The 19713-nt window shown below is 40.8% G+C and overlaps 1 protein-coding gene across 2 annotated transcripts in view; it reads left to right on the plus strand.

The window, feature by feature from the left end:
* The window catches only part of kif18a (kinesin family member 18A), a 33592-nt gene extending 16349 nt beyond the window's left edge, over positions 1-17243 (plus strand). The window contains exons 10-18 of one of the 2 annotated variants that reach the window (XM_084047782.1): positions 794-956; positions 1390-1554; positions 4174-4295; positions 4433-4722; positions 9667-9720; positions 14383-14764; positions 16148-16240; positions 16445-16542; positions 16841-17243. In XM_084047782.1, coding sequence (XP_083903908.1) covers positions 794-956; positions 1390-1554; positions 4174-4295; positions 4433-4722; positions 9667-9720; positions 14383-14764; positions 16148-16240; positions 16445-16542; positions 16841-16980 — 1507 coding nt within the window. In that variant the 3' untranslated portion in view covers positions 16981-17243. Of the gene's footprint in view, positions 1-793; positions 957-1389; positions 1555-4173; positions 4296-4432; positions 4723-9666; positions 9721-14382; positions 14765-16147; positions 16248-16444; positions 16543-16840 lie in introns of those variants that run through there. The other variant, XM_084047783.1, reaches the window with a different exon arrangement.
* Positions 17244-19713: the final 2470 nt, after the last annotated feature.

Below are 19713 nucleotides of genomic sequence, written 5' to 3' on the forward strand. Positions count from 1 at the left end.
GTCCCACACATTTCATTCATCGGCATCAGAATTCACAACTCGCACAATGAGAGCCTCTGTAGAGAGGCTGCACGCTTCACTATTAAAAATTCAGCAGTCTAGCAAGGCCACGACGGTTCCTACGTCACAGGGGTTACATTGGAGAGTGCAGTCACATTTCAGCGACGGCACTCCAGTTTGCTTATTTACCTCCTGTCCTCTGCCTGACAGGGACTGCATTTATATGCAGCCCATCTGTCAACCGAATTTTAAACAAATGAACTTATGTATATGAGTTTCAGTAACCACCTATCTCAGTAAAATTTAAATGATCTAGTTAAACCCTAGAATATCATAAGAATATTCCATAAATCACTGAACGATATTGTTCTTTCGAAATGATGAGATGACTCAGTTTCTAATTATTTGGTATCATCTCCAAACGACAACATTTATGAGGAAAAGCTACTGCAGTGGGTTTCAATATTTGGGTGAAATTGTAGAACATTTCTGTGTAACACTTATATACATGAACTCTAGGTTATAACCCACTCATAGCACCTAAGCAAGAGTTCCATTGCTACATGGCACATTAATGAACGGTTCAGTTCTTTGAATAGCTGTCCATGTAATACTTGCAACTGAATAGAATTAAAAATGTTTCTACATCCTCAGTGGCCATACCAGTTGGCTGATCAAGTTGTATTAAAGTACAATTTTCCTGATGAAATGTACATTTTCAAATGTCTATCTTTAAGAAAAGTAAAGGACGTGGATATTGTGATATTCAAGTTGTACCGTTTTCTGTCTCTAGGGTGTCTGAATCGTTGCAGACAATTTTCTCCAGCCGGGCCCAGATCAGGAGAGAACAGCTGGATTTGGAGAGACAACTGAAGGAGAATGAGCTGCGCCAGCGCCACAGTGAGGAGAACAACCTGCAGATCCAGTTCTTCTGTGCCAGAGAAAAGACCGAGAAGGTAACAATACATATTCTGCTGTCTACAGATTATTTCATCTCCTCAGAAACAACAACTGCTGAGTCATTGTTCCACTTTTCTCTGCATTATGGATATTTTAGCCACTCTTTCACACCCCTATGGGACAGTGACAATGCTGCTCCATTCCTGGCTGCTCTAAGCCATCTGAGCCTCAGCTCTGGGTTTACTGTAACCTTATGAGGCTGACAAATTGATTCCAACTATTTTTCCATTCCAAACACTAGTACACCAGCATCAAAGTTGTCCATCCCTTTAGTTTTACTCCTTTGGTTGAGCATTGTTGATATTCAAAGGTATGCGTCATACTGCTCTCTGAATAACACTTCTCAAAATATAGGCTTGGATTTTCCTGTAACATCTGTAAATGATGATGAATTTGAATCTATTTTTGTTTGTATTTTGTTTCCACCAGGCTACCTGTAAACATGAGCGCAGGATGGCCGCTTTGCTCACAAAGAGACAGCACATACACAAGCGTACGGAAGAGGCAGAAAGACGGTTCCTGGAGAATGATGGCTGGCTTCATCGGGTAGAGAATGAGATGAAGCTGCTGGGGCTGGATGCCCAGCCTCCAGAGGTAAACACAACCTACATTATATCATTTGGAGATAATCTGAGATTTTCTTTTTAACTGGGCATTGTAAAATTATAAACATATACGATTAGTAGCCATGCCTACTGCTCAATGTATTATAATGACAATTCAAACAAAGCAGTGCACACTGACGGTCTTTGATACAGCGCTGTGTAGCCTTTGTTGAGTGCATTGACTGACCCGTCAGCTGTTGCAACAAGGGCAAAAAAATGTGACGCCAAGCAATGTGATTGCGAGTGTGTGCAAAGTTTCACGCCGATTGGTCCAGCAGTGCCCGACAGACAGACAAACTCATGTGAGTGAAAACATGATCGAATGTATCGAGCATTTTTTAAGTCGGGAGGCAAGAAAGATTGCCTCCCCTGAACATGGCCGGTTGTGTTTGTGTAGATGCTCGGCAAGCCGGATGCATCGCTGTGGATTCAAACCCCTAGATAACGTCCCTGTGATGGACAGCTACTTGGCCCATGTGCCACCCGAGCGCCCTCTGACAGGCCAGGAGGCGGAGATTGTTTTTGCCTCTGTGTGTGTGTGTGTGTGTGTGTGTTTGCTAATCTTGCAAACAGCTGGACCGATTGCCGTCTGACTTTGCATGCACACTCCCAAGGAAGTAATTCCACCCCAATGTTTTCAAACCGGCCTCATCTGTGGCTATATAATTGGCCTCATGGTGGCACTATAACAGGCAGCTTTACCCTTTGGCCTATAACTCTTGAACCATAGGTTATGCATTTATTTTCCCTGGAAATCTCGGATCATGATGCAACTCCCCATATGTTGCGAGGACTGATTGATTGGTGTAGCAGTGTCAGCTGAGCTGTGTAGTTCACCATGATTGGTCTAATTTTGTGGGGACATACAGAATGTCTACTTTTGTGGACATGCATGCAGATCAACCCTGTTCTAGACAACTGGCCCCTTCGGCACCACAGCGTAAAAAGACCTGCAGGCTGGATTGACATGTTATCTTCTGCACACTTTCATGCTCCCTGGAGGATGAACCCTAATGATTTTTGTAACCCTATGGCCATTACTCTAGCGACACCCTTAGATTGACGGCAGACCAAATGTTGGTCAAATTGTCTTTTTTAAATCAACATATAAAATAATATATATTTGAATATAGTTAAATTGTTTTAGGACTATTCAAACTTAAACAAGAGAAATATGACAGTCATATTATACCAGGTTGCAGATACATACAGTGGCAGAACACAGTATTGCGGGTCGTCTTTAGATCCCATATTCTGAGAGGACATTGAGCCCTCATTGGCTAAATGACCAGCCAACGAGGAAAAAATCACACAAAAGGACCATCCAATGGGGAAAAAGTGACCACTAGCGAGTGTAGATATAGACCAGGTTTGGCAACCTGGTAAAAAAAACATAATATGCTGTCTGAACATTACCGGCCAATTAGTGCACACGTCCGTGACAACGGTCTACCTATCTCTTCCTGTGTCGTGATAACAAAACTGAAACGGACTACCAGTATTAGCTAAGTTTGGCCTGCGTGTCTGTGTGTAACCTCATTTCCAGGCTTTCCCATGGGAGAAAGGTGTGTATGAAGGCATTTGATAGACTGAGGAGCCCGAGGGAGGTGACATGTGGAGGAGAAGACCTGCCTTGTTTTGAAACACAACGGCTTGTTATAGTAATTCCACTTGTTTATCTGGGCCACTAGTCACACAATGCAGCTTTAATAATTTCAGGGCGCTGCATCTTGGGTACAGTAGTTTAGTTACATATGTTTGTATTTTCAGCCAGTAGCTCATTTTGACTTGCTTGCAAAATCAGAATGGCTGGCCACAGCCTAGAAAGCTATGTGAATTGATGTATGCAATTAAGATATTGGCCATTTGTGCCAAAATATTTATTCTTGAATATTTTCTAGGCATTAAAATGTATGGAAATGCTTATAAACTATGAGGCGAGAATTCACCTGACTAATTCTTTGATTTGTAAATTGGATCAGTTTTAGGGTAATAAGAGAACAGACGAACATAAGATAAGGGGAAGAACCGTCATGTCTGTGTGATCTGTGATGCTTTTAAGGCTCGCTGCTTGGTGTTTTTGTTTGTTTATTTTGGAAGGTAGGCTATCTCTCTACTGGTGTCGTGACTGTCTATGTTTTCTTCCCATCTGTTCTCCCAGTAATTAGAAGCGTGCTCATTTTATTTCTCCGGCTCACTCATGGATCACTGAAGAGAATAAATCAATACCCTTTACTCATCCCTCACACAGCCGCCAGTTACCTAAAACCATTTATTTATTTTTTTCTCCTTCATCCTTCTTTCCAGGAAGTGGCTCAGAACTATCATGCACCCACCGGTCAAATGTTCTCTTTGCTGTTGTTTCGTACTTTCCTTACGTCAGAGTTTGTTTTGTTTTTTTTGCACCACCACCCCTCCCTCATCCTTCCTCTCCAAAGATAAGGCAGGTCTTCACAGGAAACATGGCATAGGAGAAATTCTGAAGCTTCCCTGCTGTGTTGTCTCCCATAATTCTTCTTGCCAGAGGGCCAGTTCATGTAGTTATTCCTTTAGAATAGGCAATCTCTGAATAACTGAATAGGCTGTTCTCACTTCTCACCCCTTGCAGGTCCTCAAAAAAGACCTCCATATCCACAGACTGCAGCTGCAAGTAGATGACCTAAAACAACACATTGAGCAGATGATCCAGCTCACCGTGCTTCAGGATCAAGAGAACAAGCGTATGCAGAAGTAGGTTGACAGGACCTGTGTCACTGATTTCACTCAAGCAACTAGAATGTCAATGTTTGTTCAATAGTGAGGCTTGTACGACACCGCACTCGTCCTTAACACCTTTCTGTTCTGATTTCTGCTCTGTTATATTTCAGAATGGTGAACATCTTGTTGCCCGCTTATAGCCGACAATACTGTGCTCTGCATGGAGCTGCACTTATCACACTAGCAGATGAGACGGAGAACCGTGAGCTAGAGCAACTGGTGTTGAAAGAGAGAGGTGTGGTGTGGGCAGACCAGTCTGGTCTGGTGCAGAATTCGCTAGGAGAGCAAACTATGGAAGAACTACCCAAGGCAGACGAGGCAGGGCAGTCAACGTTCTGCCAGGATCTAGCACCTGTCCTGACCTTCTCCCACCTGCTTTACCACCAGAACAGCCCCTGCAGTAAGTCACAATACCCTGATTCACTTTGATAGTTCTTATGGGTTTGTTTAGGGATGTTTCTATCCACCCCACACACACATACAAATGATGTGTTTATTGGTTTGTTTTGGGGTGTTTTTCACCCACCCATTCAAATTAAGTCTTTGTGTTCAAAGTGTCTGACTTGAAAATGTAGCAATACCTTTTTCTTATAATCATAGCTCTATAAAACCCAATCAACCTTATATACCACTCTTAAGAAAAAGTGCTTTGTATACATTCATCTTGGCATATTTATTTAGAAATCTCTCTCTCTCTCTCTCCCTCTATCTCTATCTCTCTCTAAACAAATATCAAAGACCAATATTCAATATTGAGGCATTCCATGTTAGTCTGTCTGAAAAGGTGACATTTATCATTACTAGACTGGTGTACTCTGGGCTCAGGCCTACTCGGGGACCATGCAAGTCAGGAGCGATGCATGTTTGGAATGCATTCCCCAATGGTTATGCAATACCTGTTGTCAGAGTACAGAGTACACAAAAGTGACGCAAAGCTTGGCCAACCTGTGCCAGTCAGGGAAGCCGATGCTGCACTCGGGTGACACAGTGGTAAAAGACGCTACGTCCTCCTGGTGTGGGCCCCTCACTGGCAGATGAGCCAGTAGGGTACAACAGAAGTGACAACACACTGAAATATTAACCCTAACAGAGAAATGCAGATATTAGTGTTTTTTCCATTTGGCACTGCACACCCCCGGGTCATCTGGGGGCCACACACACCAAGTTTGAAGTTCTTCAGTCTCACGGTGCCCGAGTTATACCCGGGACAGACATAAATGCATACACACAAATACAATACGATTCTGTAATTTACAGTTAGATATCATTGAATCCACTGCTGCGTATTCAAACATTGAGTCAATTATTATAAACTCATGGCGTAAATAAATATTAGTAAAAATCTTACCTACAAGTTGGGTTTGAGAGTGCAGTAACACACTTCAAATTAACAGAATTACAAAGACTGATTTGCATAGTGGCTTTTTTGAAAGAGATGTTCTTCTTTGTCAGTCGTGCTGTACTAGAGTACAATACTGGAGTTCTCTGCTTGAAATTCACAGAGAAGTAGGCTTATACTGCCAAAATAAATTCTTAGATTTGACAATACCCACATATTAATTTCTGCTGATCAAACTTGAAGATTCCATAATGAAAATTACTGAGATGGCAGACTTGCATTGTCAATTCATGTGTGAACGGATTATTCCTTTTTTTTTTACATATAGAACTTGTCCACATTTTATTTTAGTATAAATGAGAGTAGATACAATCTTCTCAGTACAACCAATTTCTGTTTGTTTGTTTTTTCTTTCTAAAGATAGACAGTTTTTGTGCACATACATCAGAGGTAACATGTTTTCTGCGATCATGACGGGAATGCACTACATCCAGTATTTTTGATCTGTCATCCCTGTGTGACCCAGCAGCACCCAGACTTCAGTCAAGCCTTTCGTGACATCCAAGCTGTAACAGACAATGGAGCGTGAACCAAAGCTGGCCAACAATACTCAATTACTATGATGGTGTCCATCATTTGTCAGCCAGTGCACTCTGCACCTGTCCCCCTCCGCCACTGCTTTCTTGTTTCCTCAGTGTCTTATATTTTGCACTTTTTTGGCCTCGTCTGTCTGCTCTTGCCGCTGAATGATATGGTGTAATGTGACACCTGGTTCTTCACAACCCCTGAGCACAAACATAATGGTGCCAGTGCTCTATAGGTAATACTGTCTGTTAACAGGTGTCATTGTTGATTTTACTCACAGTGAATTGTCTCTTATCAGGGTTCTTTTCAGAGCTCATTTCCTCCACCATAGCTCTATTTAACATGATCCATTGGTCATTTCCTATTGCGTGGTTCCATCCTTCTTATTGCCTTGTTTTAATTTCAGGCGATGTCATGTGATAGTTACGTCAGATATGCCGGTTCTTTAGTACATATTTACATTAATGCTCAACATTATAAATGGCTCGCTGGCTGGACGCACTATTGAAACACTCTGGATCAGCTGGCTGCGCTGTCTACTCGCCCGTTTGAGCCTGTAAAATATTGCTGTAAAACATAAATCAAAAACAGTACAACGCATAGCTTCACATAATTGTACAGTAATACTGGTGTTTTACCAATGATTTTTGTGAAAGTATCTTGTTAATTACTAATACAATTGTAACATTTCATATCGTTGCTGTTGGGCAGAAACCTCTTATCTCCATATTTCAACTTTTATTTTTATTACTTTGTCATACTATAGTGTCACACAAAAGTGGCAAAAATAGCAGATCTACAAGCTCAAAGCGCATCGCATTTTTTTATTTGAATCCTGAAAAGTAACAGTAGGACATATGACGTTTCCTCCCGACAGCGACCATATACAGTATATAGAGCTTCACACATCTGCAGTTCACTGCAGTCACTCCCACAAGCATAAAAGCTACCAATCTTTTGTGTAAATGTTTTTTTTTTAAACCACCGCTTCCAGGCCAAATATCGCGCAAAGATCCTAAGTGGAAAGAAAATCACTGGACGAGTGTAGGAGTATAGGCAGAGTGGCACAGAGTAGGGACAGAAAGTGACCGCAGGAATTGGTTGAAGTCTATTATTATATCTGCAGATCAGTTCGGACATATGCAGACAAATGAATGAATTATAGAAAAACTAGAAAAGGTGCTCTTCAGAGCACAGGTCTCCGCCAGGTCAGGTAAGTTAGTGTGGGCTAGCAATGTTCGGAATTCAGGATGGAATATGAAAAACCGGACGGATCCGTCTTGATCACTTGACTATAGAGATGATGTGTACTGATTTACGTGATGTTTGGACAAAATTTGTGGGAGTAATATAAAAAAAAAGTTTTGCAAATATCAGCCTCCTGGTGGCGCTATAATAGGGCAATGTTAAAAGGGTGGCATTTGTTCCTCAATGTAGTGCAAAAATGCGTGCAAAGTTTCACCGCAATCGGACGCTGATTTCATGATTTGCGGCATTTTGTTCAATTTGGGCCACTCCTGAAAACTTCAGATGTCAATCTTAGCCAATCATGATAGAAAATGAAAAATCAAACACATCCCTCTTGATCACATGACTATAGAGATCATGTGTACCGATTTGCGTAAAATTTGGATTCAATCTGAAGGAGTAATATAAAAAAAAATCACACCCTGTGTGAAGGAAGCGGTGCCTTTGCTGAGCTGGGGGTCCCTGGACAGAGGGGGCGGGGCTTCAGCAATGCATGCTCGTCCCTATTGGTGGTCTAAGTCCACATACTGAATTTGGACTTGGTGGCATGCTGGAAACTGGAGTTATAGCTGTTTAAAATCCCGTGCTCATCCCGTGCTCATACGCTGGGGGTCCCTGGACCGCTCTTTGATAACCAGTGGCACGTGTGGCCAATGAGAGGAGAGATGGCATAGGCAATCTCCAAGTCCGTGTGTGTGTGTGTGTGTGTGTGTGTGTGTGCGTGTGTTTGTATGTGTTGCTTCTTTGCCGTGCTCATCCCGTGCTCATCCGGACGGACGGACGGACAACCAGTGGCACGTGTGGCCAATGAGAGGAGAGATGGCATAGGCAATCTCCAAGTCCGTGTGTGTGTGTGTGTGTGTGTGTGTGTGTGTGTGTGTGTGTGCGTGTGTTTGTATGTGTTGCTGCTTTGCCGTGCTCATCCCGTGCTCATCCGGACGGACGGACGGACGGACGGACGGACGGACATACGGACAAAGTCAAGTGTAGAGCGGTTGGCACCGCTAAAAATGTTTTACTTAAGTCGGCCTCCAGTTGGCACTATAAAAGGCAGATGTGAAAAATGCAGGGCAAAAGTTTTTCCTTGGCCTCTAGGGAGTGTGCATACAAAGATTTACACAGATCGGTACAGTTATAGGTAAAAACACGAATCGGCCTGTTATAACGCCACCATCAGGCTGATGTGAAATACCTACTGGGAATGTGCATGTAACATTTCACGGAAATCGCAAGCTGTGTTCATGATTTCAGGCATTTTGTTCAAAACTGACTAATCCTGCAAACTTTGGAAGCCAATCTTAGCCAATCAGGATGGAATATGAAAAATGTCGGAGACAAATATATGTGGATCACCTCCTTGCACGTCTTAGTTTCACATTAAATGCCAAATTTCTGTTAATGGTATTGCATCTTGCTTTTTAGTTGCACATACCAGTGGTATTTGTGTAGGCCTGCTGTTATTGAAATTGCACTTTCTATAGTTGATCATTATTTCTGAATTTACATCAAGATTTTATTTGGCCAATCTTGCTTATCGACTCATCTCAGAAGTGTGTGTGTGTGTGTGTGTGTGTGTGTGTCTGATAAGATGTATTCTACAGAATGATGACAACAACACTTGCATATTGTTGTTGGGTGGAAACCGTGTACAAAATCGTTCCTTTTTATTATTTAAAAACATTTTTAAAATATTGAAAATGGCTCATCTACAAGCTGTCGATTGTATTGCTATTGCATTATAAAATAGATTGGTAAGCTTTCTTCATTAAAAAGGTCAATTCTTGGCTGTTATTTGCTGAGTCTAAAGTAATGTTCCTGACCTTGAAATGCTATATTACCTTGATATCAACCCCTGAATTATTTTAAATAAAAATGTACAGGTACATATTTATATGCATGTCATATGTATCAGTACTGTATACCAATAGCCTTTCACGCAATGTTTCTAACTCTAAACAATATAGATATCAGTTATTGCCTGATAAGAACACAAATTATTTGTAAGGGTTTGTTTGTGTGTCATTGCCCGCACAGTGAAGACAACATGGTTGAAACACCAAAATATTTCCAATTGATCCATTATTTGTACTGTATGTATACAGTGTATATGTGTGAATGCCGACTATATCTTTCTTTTGATAGTTGTTCTTAATCAATGTATTTGACTTGCAGGTGCAGAGAGCCATAAGAAAAGAATATCACTCGGCCTCGCTTCATCATCCAAAGGTGAATCTACCCCCCACCCCCCTGTCATTAATCTAAAACCCCTGCATACCTGCATCAAAGCCAACTCTCTCTACCTTTCCATCTTTTTCTCTCTTACTGTACTCTATATAACGGGGAGGGGGTTGTCATCTAAGGGTCAGATAGTTGTGAGTGCTAAATACACACCAGAAAAGTTCATAAATGAAAATACAGTTTGATTTACAGTTATGCAGCGCTGCAGACATCCTGCCCCCAAACCAAAGTTTAGTAATGAAATGAAATGAACACTCAAGACTTCCTTTAGGGAGGAAAAGGTTCACAATGCAAACCTTTAGGGAAGCATAACAAGGACGTTTGTGAAATATAGCCCCCCAAATTGACTATAATGATATTTTCGACTGAACAGGTGGCCTCCATTTAATTGAAACACATTGTGGGAATTTTTACATTTTTGCACCACTGTTTTGTTAAGAATACAAGAAATTCAGCTAGTTAATCTTTATTCACATAGGATATTTTATACACAAAGGAAACTCACATCTGCAAGCACAATTTATGCATAATACACACATGTAGTGCATAAGAAAACATCTACCGGTAAGCCAATTCAAAAAGTATGGGTGAGAGTGAAAAGGTTTGGGTAGGATACAAACCTGAGTTGGGAAGAAGTATTTGTAATAATTATGTAATTTTGACCCTGACCTTGATGGTGACTTTGACACTTTGACCCAAAAGTTAATCAGCTCTTCAGGCCAACCCACTGATCATTCCTACCAAGTTCCATGAAAATCTGCCCATCCGTTCTCTGGTTATTTTGTTCACAGCCACGCACACAGACGGGAACGATAACAATACCCTGCCAGTCATGTATGCAGGCAGGACTTGAAAAAAATCCAGATGACAACAATATGGAATTTATATTTATGCATTTATATTATTAACAGTGTCTATCTGTCCAATAAACAATGTGGTTTACAGTTAGTGAGAACTTACTTCTCTTGGCCAATGTTGATAATTGGATTTTTTTTTTTTTATTAATATCGTATCGATACCATGATCCCAATATTGTGTATCGTGACGCAACTACATACAACACAGTCTATCTACACTAGTATCTATAGGTAACTGTGGAATTATCTAACATATTCAGATACTTCCACATAAAGCACCACTGATAACATATGACGGCTGTCCTGTCTAGCTGGCCAAGAACCAAATCACAATGCCTGCCAATTAAATATCTTTCTCTTTTTATACTGTAGCTCAGTATTTTATTATTCTATGACACTGGTTCTCAAAGTGGGGTCTGGCGACCCCCAGGGGTCTTTGGGGGTTCCAAGGGTTCCCCAGCTAAATGATTGATAGTTGGGAACCAAATGGACCGTGGTCCATAACTCCGACAGTGTAATGGAACCAAATGGACCCTTAGGGTGTTAAATTAACACTGTGGATTTTGTGTAGATTAGTGGTCCCAGAGATAAAAACAATTACACCAAATAGGGGGGTCTGTGGCCTATTTCTGTCCTTCTCATCAATCAATATCAATCTCATCAATCCCTCGCTGCTTCCTCAGCCTTTTCTGTTAGCCACTGCATGTTATGAAAAATGGCTCCACCCTGCAGCCTTGTAAGCCAATCATATTGAAGGTTTTCTTTCCTTTTTTTTTAGGGCATGCATGGAAATGTTAACTCTTCGTGGAGTGGATATAAATAGCCAAACTGTGAGATTACTCAAAAATATTAGAAGGGACATTGCAGCAAATGCTCAGGTTCACAGGAGAGGGACATTATTTGCCTAAATGTACTCACTGTGCTGCCAAATTTCAATTTATTTTATCTTCCTCCCCTTTTTCTCTTTTGTCATAGTATTTTTGTCTACCTCCTCCCTCCTAGCACTCTCACGCCATCTTCAATCCTCATACTCTCTCCTTCTCTCTCTCCCCGACACATTTTTCTTCCTTCGTGTCCTTCTCTCTTCTTTTGTTCTTTTTTCTCCCAGTGTCTGTCGGTCTGGGTATTGCTACTATTGGACCATTCTTTCCCTCTGTGTGTATACACCCCCCCCCCCTTTTCTTTATTTGTTCCCTGTCTATCTACAATCTCTCACCCCAACCCCTCTTGAGCTTCATTCATGAAAATGCAAATCCAAAGCAGGGCAGGGACGACGTCAGCAGACGTAGTCTCCCCTGCCCACCAGCTAAAAAAGCAGCACCATGAAAAAAAGAAACAGACAGCGGCAACCAGGCGACCCTAATTCAGTCAGCTTCCGCCAAAAATAGCAACTCATGCATGTATTAATCCCCTACACCCAAAAATATGTGATTGAAGGAACTCTGCCGCCATTTATTGCTAGGGACAACTCCTCCGTCACAGAAATGATCCATTTATCACTGTCCCCTCATCCTGCTGTGCAGTCTGAGGTCTGAATCAATTTTGTTAAATATTGTGTTATATCTATTCAGGGTAATGTATAGTTCCATTAATCATCTTTATGTTTCCGCACATTATTTTTATTTACATATTATGACGGTCATATATGACATTGGAGAAGTGAATATAATATTTCATATTTCATCCTTTTCATAGTCTGTGTGATCCATGTTTGTAAGCATGTAAAACAGTATTTGTTGCAGCAAATGTCTTACATTACATTACAGTCATTTAGCAGACGATCTCTATCTATCTCTGCAATAGCGCAGCCTGACGATTGTTGAGTGAGTCAGGAGCACACGGACACGTGTATGGTCAGCACCAAATTCACAACTGACTAGACGGTTCGCTTGCGCTCAGCTAGGACGAATGATAAGTCTGTTCCTGAGGTCCCCATCCTGACACAGACCGGTACCTAGACAGCTTTGGAGAACCGCTTATCTGATCGCCTTCACACTTGACATTGTACTCCCTTCTTCCTCAGAAGCACACCCACAAAGTATGAAGTTGATTGGATGAAAGGTTCTCTATATGCAAAGGAAAGACATGCATACATTAGGTCTGGCCAGTATATTGATATTATAAAGATATTGTAATATGACACTAGTTATCGTGATATTTCATACGTTTTAACCACTTAAAGGTAGGGTAAGTGATTTTATTTGGTAAAAATAAGTGTTAAATAGCTTTATATTCTGTGTTTTTTCAGTCACAGGAGTCTCCATGTCTCTCCAGCTGTTTGTTAAACAAAATGTTCAGGTCGGGATATCAATTTTATTCAATCGGTTTAGAGAACTCAGTCAGGATACAGATTAAACAAGTGAAAAGGGACATGGGAGACCCCTGTTACTGAACAAACACTATATAGCAATGATTGCTATCAGAATATAGAGCTCTAACCTTTATAACAAGAAACTTTTTGTTTAAACCAAAACATTTCACTGACCCTACCTTTAAGCCTTATTTAATACTTTATACATTTTTTTGAAAGGTTTTCTAAAATAGCCAATCTACAAGCTCACTGCGTGTTGCGAGCTTGTAGATTGAAAAAGTTAAAAAGATAATTTATATTATCGTCAAAATACATTATTATCGTCACAATATTGATTGATTGCAACTGGCAATCTGTTTTCCTTCGATACAGGTTTGTCTTGTGGGTTGCTTGGCGAAATAAGGGACAATTTGTCTTCATGATAGGATGTCAGCTATATTACAGTTGTGAATAATAAGAAAAAAAGGGCACCCCAAGAGTGCTTCTCCCTCTCTGAACTGAGAGTAGCTCCGCCCCGGGGAGGTCCATTTTAGTAAAAGAATTGAAGGATGTGAGACATCAAATGTGATTTCTCTTAGGCAACCTTTAAGACTGTCATGGTTGCTTTGTCACTGTTTTTTAGCAAACATAATTATGTGCATCGGCATATCAATGAATGAATAATAGATTTAATAAATCTATCTACAAATTGTATGATCAAATGAGAGCATTAGGGAACCATGGGAGGGAACTTTGAGGTTCTATGCAGAATGCAGATGACATGTGAGGACACTGAACTATAATATAACTAGAAAAAGTGCTCCTCGGAGCACAAGTCTCCGCCAGAGAGAATGTTCTAATTCTTATGTTCTAATTCTTACAAAAAATAGAACATGTTACTGTGTCATAGTAACATGACACAAGTGTCCTATCGTCTGTATAACTGTCCTATCCATCCTGTCTGTATAAGTGTCCTATCCGTCCTGTCTGTATAAGTGTCCTATCCGTCCTGTCTGTATAAGTGACCTATCCGTCCTGTCTGTATAAGTGTCCTATCCGTCCTGTCTGTGTAAGTGTCCTATCCAATTGTTACAGTATCCGCCATTTCTCAGCCATTTAGTGATTATTCCTGTCTTACCTCACTTTGAAAGAGGCAAAGACTCTTTCAAAGTGACACATGTATTTATAGCCCGTTATATGTCACTAGCCAATCAGATCACACTATTTCACCGTATTGTCAAGTGTCACGTGAGGCTCGACCAATGTTTGCTTGGCTGACGGAAAGTGAAAACAAACTCTCCTGGCGGAGACAATAAAAAGAATGTTGCAGACCTGGGGAAACCACATTATATACATAGTCCAAAGTTATGTCACTGCCAGTGCCAGATAATATACTTTCAAAATTATTGAGCCAAACCAAATACGGCTTGACTTGAAATATGGCTTGTTTTACTTCAACCTGGATTATCTTATTGTAATTATTGTATTGCATTTGTGGTACAGGAGATCATACCATTGGGATGAATGACGACGCCCCTGCAAGGAAGCCCACCCGAAGAAACCTTGCTGTGTCAATGCCACCACAGAGCCCCAAGACCACTGGTTTTGCCCAGGCACAAGCCTTTGAGGAGGGCATGTTACCGCTCGAATTTACACCAGAACCTGTTGAACATGCTCCTTTGACCCTGCCACTCCATCCCCCTGTATCAATTGATCCGAATATGACTTTTGACATTACTGAGTCTGATGGTCCTATTGCTAATTCAACCATCATAGTAGAAACTGGCAGCTTTTGTGAGGCTTCGACATCTGCAGCCCACTCAGTCCACAACCAACCTCTTAGGCCTACTGGGACCAACATCTGGAAGCAACAGACCACTAAAAGGTGAAAGAATGTTTGTTTGTTTGTTTGTTTGTTTCATTTATACTTAGCTGTATAAATCACCTGAAGTTGGACTGGCCGTTCTCAATACAAGTTACTCTACGCTCTGTAGATTGAAACTGGCACATTATTTGAAGTGGTGGCTCAATGCTCTTTTTGGTAGTAAAGCGGTAATAAATTAACTTAACACTTCATTCATGCATGGCATGCTTTACAGCCGCCTGACTAGAGCTGAATAATTTAATAGAAAATACCCAAATCGCATTATGAACCAAATAACAGAGGCCGCAAATAAATGTGTAAAGGCGGTCCAAATTTGATTTCTAAACAAGATGCTCTAGTGCGATGGGTATCATTTGGTCCATGTGTCAAGTGCAGTATTGGTAAAGTAAGTAAGTAGCCTTAGGAACCAACGGTTTCCAGGCCATATGGCGCATAGTTCAGGAGCCTGTTTCTGTAGCATGAGGCAGCTTGATGTACAAGTACACCCCCTGGACATGCCGCTAGCATGTCACAGGGAATTACCCCCAATACAACCCTTGATGCTTAGTGCCAAGCCCCATTTTTATATTCTTTGGTATGACCCGGACGGGGATTGAACCCCGACCTCCCAATCTCAGGGAAGACGCTCTCTGTGGCCCATATTGTTCTCTGAATAATAATTGTTTTCAAGTTCTGAAAAATGAATGACAAGAAAGACCTGTGATGTTATGAATCACAGTTTTAATGACAAATGTAAGGTTCTATAAAATAACCACAATTGGATACATATCAATATTTTTCAGCACTAACTTTGACAGACAATCTTGTTTTGTTTCTTGGTCGACCTCTACCCTGAATCAAACGGTGTCTATAAGCACTGAGTTTTTGTTGGCTTCTGGTCAAAAAGAAATCTAACGACAATATACTCCAATTTGCTAACTTGCGAAGCTGAATGAGTGATTGAACATACTGAAATAAATGTTTATACTGTTGAAGGCCCTGGGTTGATTTAAGTTTTCATGCATCATTGTATTCAACTATGGCTTTAAAGACAGGGTGGGGGCAAAACTGTCAATACATTATAGGCAAAGAAATATATAGGTTGAAAAGGTAATGCATCTCCTTGTGTAACATATCTGGAGAAGCCACATTGTTGAATGGTATACTTTATGCATTGTTGTTGAATTTACTGGTTTTAACACAAAATATATATTGACAGTTGTCATAAACATTGTCAAAGATTATTCTGAAAAGCTCTCTTGATCCAAGTTTGCTCATATAGAAAACAACCCAATAAAAGAATAATACAAATAGTAAAAAATCTTTCAAATGTTCTATGATCCCAAGTCCGAGCTCTTAATCCAAACAAGCAATACCACACTAACAGTAATTTGTGTCCAACAGAGAACCAATACCATCTTTGTCAGACATGAGACGTACCAAGCCGCCCTACATGGCTTTGACGTCAGCTGCACAAGGAAAGCGTAAATTAGCCCGGTAAGGTGTCTGCGCATAGAATTATTTTGACACTTGCATTGATTGGTTACATCTTGATGCATTTACATTACGTGATAAAAAAACATTTAAAAAATGCCTTATTGAATAACTTAATTGTATTTGTGTTTTTGTTTAGTTTTTTTGAGCAATTGTAAAAAATTATAGTATTGGAGATTGAACCTATGTTTCTACCCTTTCATCAAGGAACACGGAGGAGGGAACACAGGACCTTTCAGCACCTAAGCGTGTAAAGGTAGAGCCTCCTGTGGCCAGTAGACCCATGAAAGTGCGTCGTTTTGGGGGTGAGCATCAGCAGACAATAACATCGATTTTTCCTGATTGAAGGAGACCTCTACATTAGGGTTGCTTAAGAGTTCTTCATCCGTTTCACCAGGAGCCCCTGAGACAATGTAGCAGCCTCAACATTATAAATCCAAACCTACTGGAATGCGATTGGCTCGCTATAGAGTTGTATTTTTGAGGATAGACTTTTATTGCTCTTTAGATTTGTTGTTGTTGTTTTTTCTTTTAGTTGCAATTCCTGATTCACAAGTATAAATCACCTGTATTTTTCCTAACCTTTCCCCTTTCTGCCCCTAGCTTCAGCAGAGAATCAGCCTGGCAGAAGAGTGGTAAGAAGCGTGTCTGAGGGTAATCTCAGCCTTCTTGGACCTCAAAAGTCCAAGTCAATTTTCTACAAAACCTCCCAGAAATTCAAGAGTGTCACCAGGAGGATGTAAAAAGTCATCATTTCCCCATCATCTGGCTATTTTGGTTTCATGGAGAAGACTTTAATGTGGGTTTTTTTAACAGGACAATGCACATTAGACATTTTCCAACTGTTTCTCCTCAACATTTGTAAATATGTCGGGCTGTTAACTCGAGGCCTGTTTAACAAAACTGATCCACTTTATTGTTAAACCATGGTATTGTGTTTAGTCTTATTTTTTTTATTGTGATTTTTGTTATTTTGACTACATTTTGATGTACATAATAAACTAATCAAGCTAATTTTAAGCTAAAAACATGCATAAAAGACTTTTTTTTTCTTTCTGTTGTACATGAACTTGAACTAGACCCTGATGAAGGCATTGGTGAAACACAAAGGGAAGATTATTGACGGAAAAAAAATGAAAATATTCCTATATGTATATGCCCGACTATTAGAGGTATTTTATTTACCCCCTTTTCTCCCCAATTTAGTCGTTATGTCAATTAATTCCTCCCCACACACATTTGTGTGTTGTCAATGCTGTTGTTGCTTTACCACTGTGCCACCCGAGCGCCCTTTATTTCTTTTTAAGCGTGAATGTTCTCTTCAGTGATTAATTACATGGACCACTTGACCTTTGTCCTCTCGTCTTATTTTTTTTATAATAGAATAATCTTAAAGGAATAGTTCACCCAAAAAATGACTTATTTTCTATCAATTACACACCCCATGAAGCATTGAATTCAAGCTTTAGCTTAGCTTTTGACGCATTCCTGAGCCAATAATTTGATGACCTTGTGTATTTCCTAGAGTCTCCTTTGAGTCTCCTACCGGAAACATTAGCATATTTCTGCCGGTTATCAAATTATTGGCTTAGGAATGTGACAAAAACTAAAAAATCTCCATGAATTCAAGGTTTCATGGGGTGTGTAATTGATAGAAAATAAGTAATTTTTTGGGTGAGGTACTCCTTTAAGGATTAACAGTAGTTATTTGCTGCTTTATAATGTAAATGCTGCTTAACTTGCTACAGCAGAGAACAGACACACCATGAACAACACTGAAGCCAACGATGTGTTAACAAAGTGCACACCTACAGTTGTATCTTGCCATGACCATATTCACACCTACAGTGGGGAGCTACCAGTGCAACCATTCAGCAGCTCCACTGGAGCAATTAGGGGTTATGTGCTTTGCTCTAGGGCATCTCAGCTGAGGTTGCTGAGGGAGTGAATAGCATTTCTTGCCAACTCTCCCTACCTAAATTATCCAGGGATTCCAACTGTTGATATTCTGGTCAAAAGCTCTCATCTCCAGACTTTAGACTACCACTACCCAAAAATACCCAAAGATAGTGTCCTGGGCATGACGATAAACTGCAACCGCAGGCTGCAGAGAGGTAGCCCCTTACCTCAGCAAGGGCCCTTTGGCAAAGGAAATGTCCCTACTGACAGACCTGGTCCTTCTGCATGCTCGTATGGTACGTCCGATGGTACCCAGTCTAGTCAACACATCGGATAGGAGAGGGAAACTCTGATTCCAAACCACCTGCTGCCTGGCAGGTCATTCCTCTTAGGAACAGGCGAGGAGAAGGCAACTCTGACCCCAAAATCCACCTGCTGCCTTGTAGGCTATGTCTTTTTAGGCAAAGGCTAGGAGATGCCCACTCCGAATAACAAAGCTGCACCTTCTTGGGCCGCCCTACACGTGGCAGTTTCTGCACCTGTTGGGCAATGACCCTCTGAAGGCGAGAGGGTGGTGAGAGGACTGCACGACCGCTCAACACCTAAAACAATCTTTGTGCTGGTAAGACATGCAGGTATCCTGCCCAAGGCACCCAAAAATGACCAATCCTTTTGAAAGTGTGTCCCGTAGACTTCTTCGGTACTCGCAGTATATTTTATAGTGTTGGTTTAATGGCAGTGGTCAAGATAAGTGTTGAAATCTGGTCATGATAGACTTTTAGTCAAGTGCTGTGCTTCTTCCTAAATCCCACAGGAAATGATATTCTTGGTTGGCCAATCTGAAGAGTTCATGATAAAACATTCAATGTTTTCTGGGCTTTTGGATGGTCAGTCTATCATAATTCATTATGAGAAATGGGTGCACTGTCCAATCGAAGACAGAGGTCCCACTCCTGTGTACAGAAAGTATACAGCATATTGTATTAATTGTAGCATGGCAATTAAATGAGGCCTGCTTCTACATACTGTACAGTAGCTGTACAACCACCAGTTAAGTTATTGTGGGAAACTTGTCATGTATTAAAATATATATTTATCTCTAATCGTATAGATAGTGGAGAAAAGAGCTGAATAGTGACCCAGGTCAAACCACTTAGGTTTGTGCGCGGTGTGTTCATTGTTTGAGCCATTGGTATTTGTAATTTAACAAAGGACTATCTTTACAATGTTCATTTGTGAGAAGTGGGAACCACTTGAAGCCAATGACAACCCTGTACTAAACATGAATGGCGGAACATACTTCAACCGTAGTGAGAGTGGAACCTCAGTAGTCTGGAGAGAACTAGACTTGTCACTTTGAATTCAGTCTTGCAACTTCCAGTGGCACAGCATTGAGTGTGATCTTTATTTTTAGCTCAGAAGCTCAATGCATATATCAGCACTGTACTGCGCAAGTACTGACACCCTCTCCTGCTCTCATTCACAAGAATCTCTTCACTCTGTGTGTATGTGTGTGTGTGCATGCACGTGCACTTACAGGCAGGCATGTCTTGGCTAAAGTTTATTAACTTTCTGTT

This window comes from Gymnoscopelus microlampas, assembly GCF_963454915.1.
Source record: "Gymnoscopelus microlampas genome assembly, chromosome: 1".
In the NCBI taxonomy this organism is placed as follows: Eukaryota; Metazoa; Chordata; class Actinopteri; order Myctophiformes; family Myctophidae; genus Gymnoscopelus; species Gymnoscopelus microlampas.